The sequence below is a fragment of the Frieseomelitta varia genome, unplaced genomic scaffold (genome assembly GCF_011392965.1).
Source record: "Frieseomelitta varia isolate USP_RPSP 00005682 unplaced genomic scaffold, Fvar_1.2 scaffold_208, whole genome shotgun sequence".
In the NCBI taxonomy this organism is placed as follows: domain Eukaryota; kingdom Metazoa; phylum Arthropoda; class Insecta; order Hymenoptera; family Apidae; genus Frieseomelitta; species Frieseomelitta varia.
In genome coordinates this window covers 139,346-153,450 of record NW_025109839.1, presented here as the reverse complement: position 1 = coordinate 153,450, position 14,105 = coordinate 139,346, and the positions used below count along the sequence as shown (strand labels likewise).

General features: G+C 38.4%; 2 protein-coding genes across 9 annotated transcripts in view; both read right to left on the bottom strand.

Annotated features, from left to right (window-relative positions):
* Window positions 1-98: 98 nt before the first annotated feature.
* LOC122527051 (zinc finger protein 91-like) lies at window positions 99-10,321 on the bottom strand. 8 transcript variants are annotated; one of them, XM_043650851.1, is made up of 11 exons: window positions 10,242-10,321; window positions 7,985-8,388; window positions 7,400-7,630; window positions 7,118-7,318; window positions 6,643-7,050; window positions 6,072-6,542; window positions 5,281-5,568; window positions 4,269-4,706; window positions 4,055-4,191; window positions 3,175-3,287; window positions 99-2,597 (listed from the first exon to the last, which is right to left on the bottom strand). In XM_043650851.1, exons 2-11 carry the CDS (start codon window positions 8,303-8,305, stop codon window positions 589-591), a joined length of 4,617 nt encoding a protein of 1,538 aa, XP_043506786.1. In that variant the 5' UTR covers window positions 8,306-8,388; window positions 10,242-10,321; the 3' UTR covers window positions 99-588. The 8 variants fall into 8 exon arrangements, with proteins under 8 accessions (XP_043506786.1, XP_043506788.1, XP_043506789.1 ...); XM_043650853.1 differs by lacking the exon at window positions 10,242-10,321 and adding an exon at window positions 9,851-10,233; XM_043650854.1 differs by lacking the exon at window positions 10,242-10,321 and adding an exon at window positions 9,178-9,507.
* Window positions 10,322-12,569: 2,248 nt separating this feature from the next.
* The window catches only part of LOC122527068 (isocitrate dehydrogenase [NADP] cytoplasmic), a 2,157-nt gene continuing 621 nt past the window's right edge, over window positions 12,570-14,105 (bottom strand). The window contains exon 2 of the mRNA XM_043650891.1: window positions 12,570-13,967. Coding sequence (XP_043506826.1) covers window positions 12,759-13,967 — 1,209 coding nt within the window. The 3' untranslated portion in view covers window positions 12,570-12,758. The remainder of the gene's footprint in view (window positions 13,968-14,105) is intronic.

Here is a 14,105-nt window from a genome sequence, read left to right as displayed (position 1 = left end):
AACCGCATCAAAAGATCAAAAAGATATTACAGGATATGTAAATGTGTGTACATATATATGTATATATATGTATATATATACATATATATATATACATGTATGTTGCATTCGTTTATTATTCGTTTTGTACAAGATGAATTCGGCTGTTATATACAATAATATTAAGTTATAGGAGAGTGAAGAACGTTTAATTCTTAATGAACAAAGTTATGGCATTGTTTTCCTACCTATTACGCGTAACGCTGAAAAAAATCGCCGTCCTTTATGGTTACCAAGGTAATCACATCCGTTTATACCGATTACGAGTAGCAATTATAAGTATATCGTCTTTTTTTTTTTTTTTTGTTCTTTTTCCGTTTTTCAAAAATTTCATCCTACACACACGTAGCGACAACTACAAGCCAAACCTATGCTCGCTTCTTTCATGCAGATGAAGATTTCTATGATCTAGCCGTCGCGAACGACAGCGATCTCTTTCTCCTTTATTATTACTCCCTTGCCGACGAATAAACACCGAAAATGCATCATACGTTCCCTTATATATGTACAAAGTAAATGTATAGTACATGTTACGCTCTTTAACTTTCTCTACATGGTTAAATGCTTCGTCTCCCCCGTATTCGGGTCCACGATGACCTTCTCCTTGCAGCTGCTCACAGCGGAGGAGCCGCCGAAGGAATTGATATCGGTGAAGGGGAAGAATCTCCCATCCGCGTACTCCTTGAAGAGTAACTCGGTAGACTTTTGCTTCTCCTCCTTCCCGTTCGTGGTGACTTTCTTCATCGTGAGCGTCAACAACTCTATGATGAGATAGGATTCCGGCTTGTAAAGCCTCGTGAAATGTAGCCTGATGTGCTCGCCGACGTTCTCATCCTTTCGCGGTATGTAGTCGCAATGGGGACAGGACGGGGTCATTCTCTCGATGCCGTGTCGACGCTTGTGGGCGTCCATCGCGTCCTTGTCGCACGTGGAGAACGGGCAGCTCTGACAGTGAAGCGTCTCCACCTCGTCGTTCGAGGACAAAAGTATCCCCTTCTTCTGCAGCAGCATAAGCGACTGCTTGTCCTGATTCGAGGCTTGAGCTCCGCCGAGGTTCAACATAGACGCGCTGCTTGATGAGAGGATCGAGGCGGAGCTGGTGGGCGATTTCAACGTCTTGCTGGAACGTGAATTAGCGCCGGTGTTGTCCGAGACGGTGTCACCGTCGATGGTGATCGTGTCGTCCTCGAACTGTCTACGCGAGGCTTGCGCCTCCGCGTTCGCCTGATGCTTCTTCAGATGTTGGATGTAATTGGCGTAATACTTGACCGAGTAGTCGCACGTGTCGCAGCGGTATCTCTGCTTGGCGCCGTGCAGAGTCAGATGAACTCTGTACTGCTCTCGCTTCTCAAAGGCGGAGGGACACTTGTGGCATTTGTACCGTTTCTCCTTCAGTCGGCCGTTCCTCAGGTAGCCAGGGTACACGAAGTTCGGGTTCCCACGCATAAACAGCCCGAACTGCGGATCAGGCGGAGACGACAGATTCGAGATCAAGTCGCTAGTTGTCTCGTTCTGTCGTCGATGAACCACCTGATGCTTCACCAAGTTCTGGGACGTTTTCGATGAGTAGTCGCACTCGGTGCATCTGTACCTGTTGTTCGACCCGTGCAGAGTCATGTGATACTCCAGGGCGTCCAGCTTGAAGTAACGAGCAGGGCATTTGGCGCAGGTGAACACCTGGTTTCCCGTACGTTGGCTCGTGTTGCACGCGCTGCTGCTGCTGAACCCGCTGCTCGAGCTTTCGGTGACCTCGACCACGATCCAGGCGATAGTGGGCGTCGACGAGTTGCTCGAGTCTTGATTGTTCGGTTCGACGCAAGCCGTCGTGGGCGGTGGATAACGCTGTGAGTGGCCGTACAGCGACAACAAGTGTTTCGTCCGCTCCTGATACTCCGTGGAATGGGCTTTCTGGTGAGCTAGAAGGTGAGCCGGCTGGCGAGCGGCATACGAACACCATTGGCAAGAATAGGCTAACTCCGTAGAGTGGTATCTTATATGTATTCTCAGCTCCTTCTCGCAGAGGAACCGCGCTGGACATTTGCTACAGCAATGCACAAGTCTTAAGTCTCGTAAGTCTGGCTCCGAGCCCAACACCGGGGAATGAGAGAAGCCGAGGAGCGCAGTCAAGTCGCTTAGTTGTTGCGAGTCTGGCCTCGAGTCGTCTACTAGACAGTGAATGGTGCCCAGCGACCCAGAATGCATGTCCGTGTGGGCAACCATGACCTCTCGCTGGGTGCAAGTGAAACTGCAGTCCGTACAAGCGATCACAGGGCCGATGATGGGCGAGTCGAGGTGCATGGTTTCGTGATCGCGGACCGCCGCCCGTCGTGACGACACGAACGGGCAGTGGCGACATTTCAACATCTTCGCGAGCGTGCCGTCTGGTCGGGACACCCATACCAACGGAGCCTCGGGCAGTGCACGCGTATCGAGTAGCAATGGCGGTGGCGGTGGTGCTCTGGAATTCTTCGAAACGTTGCTCAAACAAGTCACCTTGCTTTGCGTCGTTATGTGGATCACTTGCTCCACAGACTTCTCTTGCTTCGAGCAACTGGTACCTGAAACCAAAGTGACGTTTAAATCGGAATAAGAATCCTGATATCAAATTATATGGGACAGGGTGTCCCGTTTTGATCTATAAATGCAATCATCTCTGAAAAGAAATTATTCGTCATTTGAAGGACAATAATTTGGTTCACACTTGGTTTGTCTCTAGATAGGTCATTACTATTTTTTCAAGTACAATCGTGGAATTTAACAGATCATTCTCCACAAAAAAAGTATTAATCTATCTAATTTACTCGTTTAGGAGATGTTTTAAAATTTACCCATAAAAGGAAGACAGGAAGAGTACGAATACAAAAGATAGATTTTCTAATATTACAGTTAAAGTAGAAGAAAATCATCTGCTGACGTAAAAAAAAAATTACATAATTATACTTTTAAAAAAATAGCACCTTCATATCTCCTACCTGCCTCTATCTAGACACAAATCAAGTGTGCCAAATTACTGGCCTCTCAAAACAGAAAAAAATGAGACATTTTTTAAATGACAAATTTCGGAGATAATTGCATTTATAGATTAAAATGGGTATTGTATGTTGTATAATTATATTAATGCAAAAGTTAATTTACTGCTATCGTTGCTCAAAGCTCGATGTCTTTTAGGAGAGAGACTATAGTCCACAGCTTGTTGGTGCACAACGGCGAGCTCCTCTCCGTGAAGTCTGACGTGATCCAAAAGTTCTCTGAAGGAATAACGTATGTAAGTATTTTTCAAGGAAGTTATAAGGCAGACCTGGGTGAAATTTATTTCGAATAATTTGTAAATAAATGTTTGAAGTGACGTCCTTTAGTATTTGGCAAATAATAGATTTCAATTAATAGTATGTAGCTCATTTGGCCAATTAAAAGAATTTGAAGCTATGCAAATAATTGAGAAAATAATAAATTGAAGAACTTATTATTCAAGAAAATAATGCTTATTTGACAACTGAAAATTGTCTTTCAAATAACATTCAGAGGAAATATCAATAAAACGGAAATACTCAAATGCAAAAAAAAAAAGAAATTAAATGAAAATCAATAGGACTTGTTCCAACATTTAATGAACAAAATTTGTAGACATTTGTCAAAGTTGCAAATGAGAATGATAAGGAAGTATTATACTTCACAAATACTTGTTTTATTTATATATGATCATGAAGCATATCTAAATTTCTTCTATCTAGGAAAAAATCGAACGACATCTATTTCAAATTGTGTCAGTAGATGAGCGTAGTAACTCTGCCATAGTCGCAGAATAAGAAATAGTAAATACAAACTTTGGGCAAACTTTGACTTTGAAAAGTCAATTATTTCAATCAGAATCAAATAACAAATATTTTACAATACGTTATTTCTGAAATGTACTACTTCAAAAAGTAATTTAAAAATAATGTTATTTGAAAATTTTTCAAAACACCCAGGTCTGTAATAAAGATGATAATAGTGTCACAGTGTTGCGAATACGTACGCTTTTGTGCTGACATAATACGGACACAAGTAACATTTAAAGATAGCCTCCAAGTTTGGGCGATGATGAACTCTGTGCATGGACAACGTTGCTGCGTCAGATGCGGAAAATGGACAGTCTTCGCAGTTAAATGCACTCTGTAAACAGATGTAAATGCGACTGCTTATCTAATAACACAGAAATTAAAGGTACGAAAGAAATGGAAGAAAAGTACTTTGTTTTCTTCATGACGTTGGACAGGCGGCTCACTGTGACATTTAACATGCGTGGAGACGATCTCTTTGTTGGAATGTCGAAAGTTACAACGTTTGCATTTCCACATTGTGCGTTTGTTTTCCTCTATGATTGTAGTTGTTGACGATCCACTTAATTGAGCGTGAGGAGAAATTAAATTGTTTTTAAGTAAAGATTGCCCTCGATTTCTCGCAACGGCTTTGAGAAGCGGCGGCGGTTTCAATCCTATATTAACGGTGTTAAAATTATGGTTCCCCTCATTTGACGGCACAATGGAAATAGGAGACGAAGAGAGGTCTGACGTCTGTAGACATTCGTTGCTACTCATTATAAACAATTTGGTTGCCGGCTCGTCGGAATTCATCTCTTCGACATTGTGTTCCTCTATGTTTTGATCGTCCCACGACTGATGCTCAACCTAGAAAAGAGACGGGAAATTTATATGTAATAAGACACTGCTTGCCACACATAAGCGATACACTGCTGCATGACGAAAAACAACTTATTATACTCAGCAGAAAAATAACTATTCGGCACACTGAAAATTTCTTTCGTATCAGTAAAAAAATAATATAAAGTTTCGTATAAAATGAAAACATTTTTTTTCCAGAGGTATGGAACATTTTCAACGTTGTACAATCATGTCGATTTTGATTACTAAGAATATGCTTATAGTTTCAATCAGATTAACATCATAGCACCAATCAAGTGTCCAAGCGCTTTTGATTACAGCAAATACACTTTGAGTATTTCGTTTTGACTCTTTGGCTCTTTTCAAAAATGAAAAAAAAAAAAAAATACGTAATTCAGCTGTTTCTAATTACTTTCAAGGATCATCACACGTGCTTGTCCTGGACGACGAAATTAACCACAGAGTGATGTCGAGAGAAACCATAAAAAAAATCAGTGCGCCTATGAAAATCGACAAGCACCTCCTCTTCTCTTCATTAATAAAAGAATTGTTTAAATATAAGTGAAATTTGTGCTTTCACCTGTGAAAGATATTTGTTATATTTGGAATAATTCCGTCGACCTGTTTCATCCGTCATAAGTACCCTGGCAGTCATATGAACTGGATCTTTAGCTGCTTTAAGTTTAATATGTTTTGTGATGTCCCACCGCCAGTTAGAGCGATACGCGCACAGAGAACACTCGAATGGCTTCCGATTTAAATGACCGACAATATGAACATGAAAACGACTTGCGGTGGATGCCCAAAATGGACAATGCGGGCATTTGAATACCCGTCGGCCACTTGGATGCGTCGAGGAACCTTCAACCTGACAAAAGATTTGACTACCTTTATCAAAATTAAGTGTCAACACATATTAACACAACTGTCTATGATCTCGGCTGCCATAAGTAACATTTAAAGCACATTCTTAATAATAAAAAAATTTACAGTATATAAACAGTAAAAGAAAGAAGGAAAAAAACAAAAAAAAAAACATTTTCATCGATATAGTCAAAAGTAGCTTGTAACAGTGTTGCATATTTCGAGAGATGGTTTTCAAGCTAACTTTAAAATAGATTACTCTAATGGTCGTACGGAATGCTTGCAATCAACGTACTTCAAAACGTAAATTAAAAAGAAAAAAAAAAAAATAGTCAGATCTGTTGACTCTCGTATTGCAATTTTTTTCACGATTATTGTTGTTGATGTTGTTGTTGTTGTTGTTGTTATATAATTGTTATTATTATTCGTTCGTTCATGTGCATATGTCCATATTGTTCACGTGCACGTGTTAAGTAAATATTATTATTTCAATATGAAACACCATACCGATGATCCAGAAGAATTCTGTCCGCTGAGATTAACGTCCCAATCCATTTGCGCTGGGAATGCATATTCACCGCGATACGAGGTCACACGGAGTTCTGAACAATTTGATAATTTTTCTAAGCTATTGTGTATTGACGTATCGTTGCTTGTCGAGTGATAACACTGCATATGCACTTGTAGATCAGTCGAACTTTTGCAACGTCTCCTGCACTTCGGGCAACGCGTTGTGCCCACAGATACACTGAGAGCAGTGTGGTGTATTTGTTTGTGACAAGCCAGCTCTTCCATGCTACTAGCTTTAAAAGTACACCAGCATTTCAAATCGTTCGTAGTACTTACAGCTACCTCCGGTACTCCGTTATTAATTGACGCTGTCGTTGTAAGCTTTTCCTTAAGCTTATCAAAGAAGGACGCATTTTTTTTTTCAAATAAATCTGCTGCGTTATTCGCATCCTTCTTTAAGTTGCTGGCCTAAAACGTTCAAGTTAATTGAATCGTTGAGTTAATCATAAAAATATTAACAGTCAGGTAAGCACAAACGTTTGATAAAAAAGAAGGAAGAGTAACTAACTTCTTTATTTCCATATAGTTTCGCCAGTTCAGTGTCTCTTGCGATTTGTGCGAGTTCTGGTCTTACTCTAACACGTGGAACTTTTAACAGTGTCGTTGAAGGTCCGCCGGAGTTCATATTGTTCAGTTTAGCAGGACTCAGTGGAATTAACATTGGCAGTGGTTTTCTGGATTTATTTGATGTAATCGGGGCATGACATTCCGCCAAGTGTCGCTGCATCTCAGAATCCCATGCAGTGATGAACTGGCATCCTTTTTCTTCGCACTTCAACGCTATACACTCTGCATTGGCTATTGCGTTTCTTTTGTCTTCTATAGACTGATCAGAAACAAACGAATCTCCAGAGCTAATTGAAACTGTTGTACTTCCAGGTATATGTAGCGATTCCCGAAAATCACTTGCACCCACCTGAAATTGATTCACTTTTACATATCCATTTGCCAGTTATTACTTAGGAAACAAATTATTACACTACCTGATTGTAACGTTTAGGACTGTTTCTTAATTTACGTTCAAAAGGTGTAGCAGACTTGCGGTTTGCCTGACTCACAGGAGGTTCATGATGATTAGTCTCGTGTACTGTTAAACTTTGTCTAATATCAGCTGTAAAATTACAAGCACGACATTGAAAAGCTCCTCCTCCTCCATGATTTCTAGTGTGTCTATCTAAATTCCACTAAAAAAAAGAGATTATCTGTTAGTAACTTGTCTAACAAGAGGACACTAATTCCTTAGATTTAATGGAACTCTTGCTAACCTTATACGGTGTACGAAAATCACAGGCATCGCACTTGATCATTGGCATAGAGTGATACTTCACGTGCTTTGTATAACGAGCACGTACGTGTGTTACATATGAACACTTAGTACACTTGAAAAACCTCCTCTTTAAATGATGCACTCTTTGATGAGTTTCAAGATCCCTCGAGTTCAATGCAACATGTGCGCACATGGAACACCGGTTTCCAATGTCGCGTGTGAATTTCCCCTGAAAGTTATTGCACATCATATTATACCTTAAATACATAAACATGTTACATTTCAATAATTTATTCAACAAATATAAGAAAGATCTTATTGCATGTGTAAGTGTATCTTAAATATAAAAATATTATTTTGAAGTATATAATCTAATATTTTAATTATTATTAAAATTACATTATTAATATTATTAATAATATGCTGTGCATGTATGTATATATATATATATCAATTTTTTTATTTGATAAATCTATAAAAAAGTTGCTAATAAAATTTTTTATTCAATGAAAAGTATAATATAACATAACAAAAGTATGATTTAAATAATTATTGTAATTATTGCCAATTGAAAATAATATACCTTCTGTTTGTGATCTTTCTTCAGATGATCAAGGTACGCCTTCACGCTCAGCAGAGGCTTCGGCGGTTTGCACATCTTGCACTCGTAATTCGACGAGGATGCCGAACAATCGAGCTCCTCGTGCTCGTGCTTCAAATTGTTCTTCAGCACGCCGTCATCTTTGACACTATACGACACGTCCTCGGTGTCGCTGTGCAACTCGTGCTCTCTCATCGCGGCCTCCTGACGGCTCTCTTTAAGGTTACCTTCCTTATGCGGCTCGGTTTTGTACGGCTGGGGTCGTGGACGAAGTGCACGCAGCCGTGGCAACCTTCCTGACATCTTGGACAAAATTTACTCTGTCCCACGTCCGCCCTATCGTCTCCCTATCGCGCATCGAGGCACCCTTTTATTCCTTAGATCCTCTAAGCCGTAGATCCGGGCGAAAAAAGAAAAGAAGAGAAAAAAAAAATGGTACAACATTCACTACTTCTTCTTCTTCTTTTTCTTCTTCTTCTTCTTGGCGACCTATACAGTCGCCGTCTTCCTCTCGATGACATCGACGTCAAGCCACTTCATGTCGCATGTACTTCTCTTACAAACGATCTCTCTTTTTTCGCTCTTTCTCTCTCACTCTCGCACTCTCTCTCTTTCGAAAGCGATCTAGCTTTACTCGCGACTGTAAATTACAAAGGTGGACGCGCGATTCTCGTCCCGAGCATAATTTTTGTCAGTGAGAAGAAACCACGAGATCCTGACGAGGTCTCCGCAGGGAATCGCGCGCTGATGCACGTTAACGGAAGTGCGAGGCACGGCGTTGCTCGGTGGTCGCGCGATCTACGAAGCCACGACCGCCATATTTTTTTTTCTTTCCTAATGAAACTGCTGACGAAGAACGCGTCCGAACGTTCCCACGAAGAAACCTCCGCTTTCCCGGGATTACCCGTCGTGTTAAATCCCGAATGTAAGACGACACGACACGATGAAAATTTTGCGGGATCAACGGGATGGTAGAACCTCGTAATCTTGTCAATGGCCGATGCGAAAACATCGGTGATTAAGTCGTTACCTTTCAAGATCGCTAACTAATAACGCTTTAGGCTTCTCTGAAAGACAAACGGTTCTAATCCGGACTATCAAATACGATGCACGCGCTACTAGATCCTATGGATTTTCCTCCAAGAAAAAGAAACAAAAAAAAAAAGTATACTTACGACGATATACTTACAAATTACGAAATTCTTTGCATCATGACTGTATCTTAAACGTGACATTAAAGCAAAGGCGAATCGACGCTTCCTTTCCTTCTTTTTCTTTTTTTTTTTTTCGAGACTATTTGCGACAACTACACGTTTCGACGTCTTGCGTGCAATTATTTCCAATAACTCATCTTTCCTACTCCCGACATCCGGTTTACGTGATACAATGGTGAATCGCGCAACGAGTCAATGTGCAGAGTTCGAGCATAACATATTTTTACGCATGCGGCCTCCTCTTCACGTCGTAATCAACGCGAGAATGTCCTTCGTGATTTCTTTTTTTTTTTTTGTACCTTTTCCTCAACACGCGGACCGTGTTTGTTATCCTTGCAATCCTCTCAACGAGCGATTAAAAAAAAAAAATGTCGTACCGATGCGAACTGCGTGGTGAGACAACGCGCGAACATCAAAGACAGAGTATCGGCTTCCCGACACACGAGGGTTCGATTTCCGTTTTCTCTAAGCAATTTCCGGTTCACAGACGAACGACGATTCTGACAAGTGTCGTTGGAAGCGTGTACGTGTGGCGAGTCGTGAACGAGGCAAAACAAAGAAAGAAAAAAAAAAGGAAAAAGAAAGAACAGGGAGGAAATCAAACGCACGGTCCCGTTCACTTGGGAAAACAAACCTCTTTTTTCGGTTAACTCGCTCGAGCGCAGGTTATCTTCTGACCGTCGAGTGACCATCGAGAATAGACATGCCAGAGTAAATCCACGATCACTCGTCAATCGATTTATATCGCAGCCAACCAGGAGGAGCACCGGATTGTAACGTTCACGATCGATTTTTGTAGAATTTGTTCAAACGAAAGAAAAAAGAAAAGGAAAGAACAGAAAAAAACAGAACGAAAAAATCGGATGTGCCAGTTGAAGAAGCTTTGTTTCCTCCCTTCTTTTTCTTGCTTTCTCTCTCTCTCTCTCTCTCTCTCTCCCTCTTTCTCTCTCTTTCTTTCTTTCTCTCTCTCTTAACACGGTTAGGTCTCGATTTATCTCTCGGTACCGCGATTTATCTTTGAATACCTCGTCATCGGCGTTAACAGTGGCCGACGGAACGGAGGATGAATCGTGGAAAGACTACGAGCAGAAAAAAACCAGCCCCTCCCTCCTCTTTTCACCAACTCGGACAGAACGATGGCGAGTCGAAGTGGCGCAGGTCAGGCGCCATCTGCAATTCCAATTCTGATTCTGGTATCCACACGCTCCTCACGCGCCCCCACTTCCTCCCGCTGGTTTCTCCTGCAGCCCTCGCGGGATACAACTGTAGGAGAAGAGAATGGACCGATGGGTACGATGACGATGGTTAAGCTCGTTAAGCGGAGGAGGCGAGTTGTCTCATCGGTGAAAAATGCCCGCATATCGAATATGCAAATTCATCGAACTACTAGCTCTGCAATTACTTTTCCTTGCTATATCTTTTGGAGAAACTTCACTTTACGACATCTGCCCCGTGCGAGACGATCGTCTTAATTGTTTTCTTGTTTTTCATGTTTGATTCTTCACGTGCGAGTAAAGAGTAACACGAGTGAGACAGAGTAAAACGAAGTTACGTGGAAGTAAGATGAATAATAAATCAACGTACTTCAGCTTGCGTACACTGCCGCTGAATGCTTCTTATTAGAATAATAATGAAAACTACTTATAAATTATTAATTTTTGCTCGATCTATAATAATAACGCTTAAGCTTCGTCGACGTGGCACTGTTTGCTCAGCTTATGTCACGATGTTCAGCGAACTCCGCGATATCACGGGAAAAAACTAATAATATTGCCCATACAAATACGAAATCATTGAAAAGTTAATGTTTACTAATTAATATGCAATAAAATAAGTTTCCATTGTTTCACTTTACGAAGACACACGACATTCAAGATTTCTCTTCGTTTGGTTTATCGAATTTTTAGACAACGAAAACATCCAGTTGTTTTCTTTTCCTTTCTAAGGTTAAAAACGAGTACTTTCGATAAAGAGTACGTTATTGTTGCATAATGTATACTGTGTATTCTGGAATCATAACTTGAATGAAAATTGTCGACTTTTGTTTCTTTCAGAGTGCCTTCTTAATGCTTAATCAGTAAATAAAAATTAAATATCATAATAATCACATCAACAGACTGAGGATTTTTAATTATATGCAAATATGCATATAATTAAAGAAAACCTCGATGGAAAATTATTTTACATACTAAATGTTATAGAAAGCACGGCACTTTAGATATTTTATCTTTTTCACATTATGTACGAAAATATTTTAGAATTTTCTGTAAATGCACCAAAATCCGCAATTTGGACATCAGAAACCGATTTAATAAAATACTCTTTAACAATATATATAATAATATAATTATAATAAAACAAAGGTAGTTATTATCATTTAATATAAAAAAAAAATGTTAAATGGTTAATTCAACAGTTATATGACACCATTTTCAACTTTCTTTTGTTTGAATTGCTTCTTCATCATGTAAATACATAGAGGTCAAAATTACATATATTGATTTCATACTTTTATGGGCTATATTGTACTAATTGATAACTTAAGAATGAACGTACAAAAGAATTATAAAAATTGTATTAACGAAAAATTAACTCTCAAAAATGAAATGAGTTCGTTTACTATTTTCTTTTTTAATTAATTATGTAACATTAAAGAATGGTTCACTAATTAGTGAATAAATGATATCGAAATTGTTACAATCATGCATAACCTTCTTTGTCCATAAAAAGTAATAAAATTAACTTTTTTCATTTATATACTTCTATATTATTAATTGTTGTTTATTAAATATAATTAATTCACCATTAAATTCACATATTCATAAATATAAGTTTTTTAAAGACATTTGTTGAATAAGATAAAATAAAGTATAATAAATTGATAGTTATTAAGGTATTAATAATTATTTTTTTAAAAATCATTTTATACATATATACTCGCAAATAAAAGAAAGATAAGGAGAACGAAACAGTATATGTATAATTATATATATATTTTTATTATAAAATGTAAAGTAATAATCTTATTTTGCCTATTAATAGGATAGTTTTTTACTATATTATTTAATTAATATTTATGACCAATTATTTATTATTATCGCTTAAGTTATTGTTTTTATTATTTAGTATTACTAATTTAGTTAGTTTTTATTATTTAGTATTACTAATTTAGTTATTTCAATGACGAACGTCAATGCGTAATTATGTGTGTAATTAGAAGTGCTCAAGTGTCAATGATTTAAATATTTTGATACAGGATTATCATCTCATGAGAGGAAGGGCGAAGAAAAAAATAAACGATTTGATGTGATTTACAATTAATTCTTATTTAAACATTTAAACATTTAAATATACATGTATGATGAATATATTTTTATAAAAATCATTATTACAATATATTAATCCTATTTTCATTCATGTCACTGTATTCTATTTAACATGTGTAAGTAAATGCAATTTCTTTCCCCGTAACCAATAGTAATGCTTTTTTCTTCTGTCTAAAATTAATACTTTGACATTTTATTAGAAAAATCATGATATAGTCATTTTAATTGCTTCTGCAAATTTTCTGCTAACTTGTCCATAAACTCGAATGTTTCTAAATAATCAGATCTAACAACATTACTCAGGCCTTTGATACAAGCTGCTAAATCCTTTGTCATGAAGCCTGATTCAATGGTACTAATACAGACAGACTCTAACGTTTCTGCGAACTTTTTGAGATCTTGATTATTATCCAATTTTGCACGATGAAGTAGACCTCTTGTCCACGCAAATATAGAAGCAATGGGATTTGTTGAAGTTTCGTTCCCTTGCTGATACTGACGGTAGTGTCTTGTAACTGTACCATGAGCAGCTTCTGCTTCTATAGTACGTCCGTCTGGGCAAATTAAAACTGAAGTCATTAGACCTAGAGATCCATAGCCTTGTGCTACAGAATCGGATTGAACATCTCCATCATAATTCTTGCAAGCCCATACAAAGCCACCCTCGCTCTTCATCGCATATGCTACCATGTCATCTATCAAGCGATGTTCATACCAAATTTTCTTAGCTTCAAACTTGTCTTTGTATTCCTTATCATACACTTCTTGGAAAATATTCTTAAATCTACCATCGTATTGCTTGAGAATAGTATTTTTTGTGGAAAGATACAAAGGATACTCTCTTGACAGAGCAAATTGGAGAGAACTATGAGCAAAAGCTAAAATACTTTCATCTGTATTGTACTGAGCTTGTGCAATCCCAGGTCCTTTAAAGCTGTGAACAGTATGTTGAATTTTCTCTCCGTTATCACCAGTCCATGCGATTTCAAGTTTACCTGGCCCAGGTACTATAAAGTCTATGGCTTTATATTGATCTGCGTGAGCATGTCTGCCAATGATAATTGGTTTGGTCCAACTCTGCACTAATCTTGGTATGTTTTTACAGATAATGGGCTCTCGGAAAACTGTGCCACCCAAGATGTTTCTGATAGTGCCATTTGGGCTTTTCCACATTTGTTTCAAATTAAATTCTTTTACTCTATTTTCATCTGGAGTAATAGTGGCACATTTGATTCCTACATTGTACTTCTTAATGGCCTCTGCGCATTCTACAGTTACTTTATCATTAGTGGCGTCCCGGTTTTCAATACCTAAGTCATAAGTATGAAGTTCAATGTCCAAATGTGGTAAAATAAGTTTCTCTTTGATTGATTCCCAAATTACCCTTGTCATTTCATCGCCTAAGATATCGACGACAGCTCCGGCCTAAAAATATATGGAATTACATTACATATAAACTTCTCCTGGTAACGAGAAATTATGTAAAAAAAAAAAATTATTATAAGTATTTATCGTTTAAAAAGAAATTCCTCTCTCTAAGATATAAACGAGAGGCAAGATAAC

Excerpts from the sequence above, each read along its gene's own strand:
- LOC122527051 (XM_043650851.1), bottom strand. The coding sequence starts at position 8,305 with ATGTCAGGAAGGTTGCCACGGCTGCGTGCACTTCGTCCACGACCCCAG. Across the intron at positions 6,543-6,642 it reads AACTATATGGAAATAAAGAA|GCCAGCAACTTAAAGAAGGA; the intron begins GTTAGTTACTCT and ends TGAACGTTTTAG. Across the intron at positions 2,598-3,174 it reads AGCTTTGAGCAACGATAGCA|GTACCAGTTGCTCGAAGCAA; the intron begins GTAAATTAACTT and ends CTTTGGTTTCAG.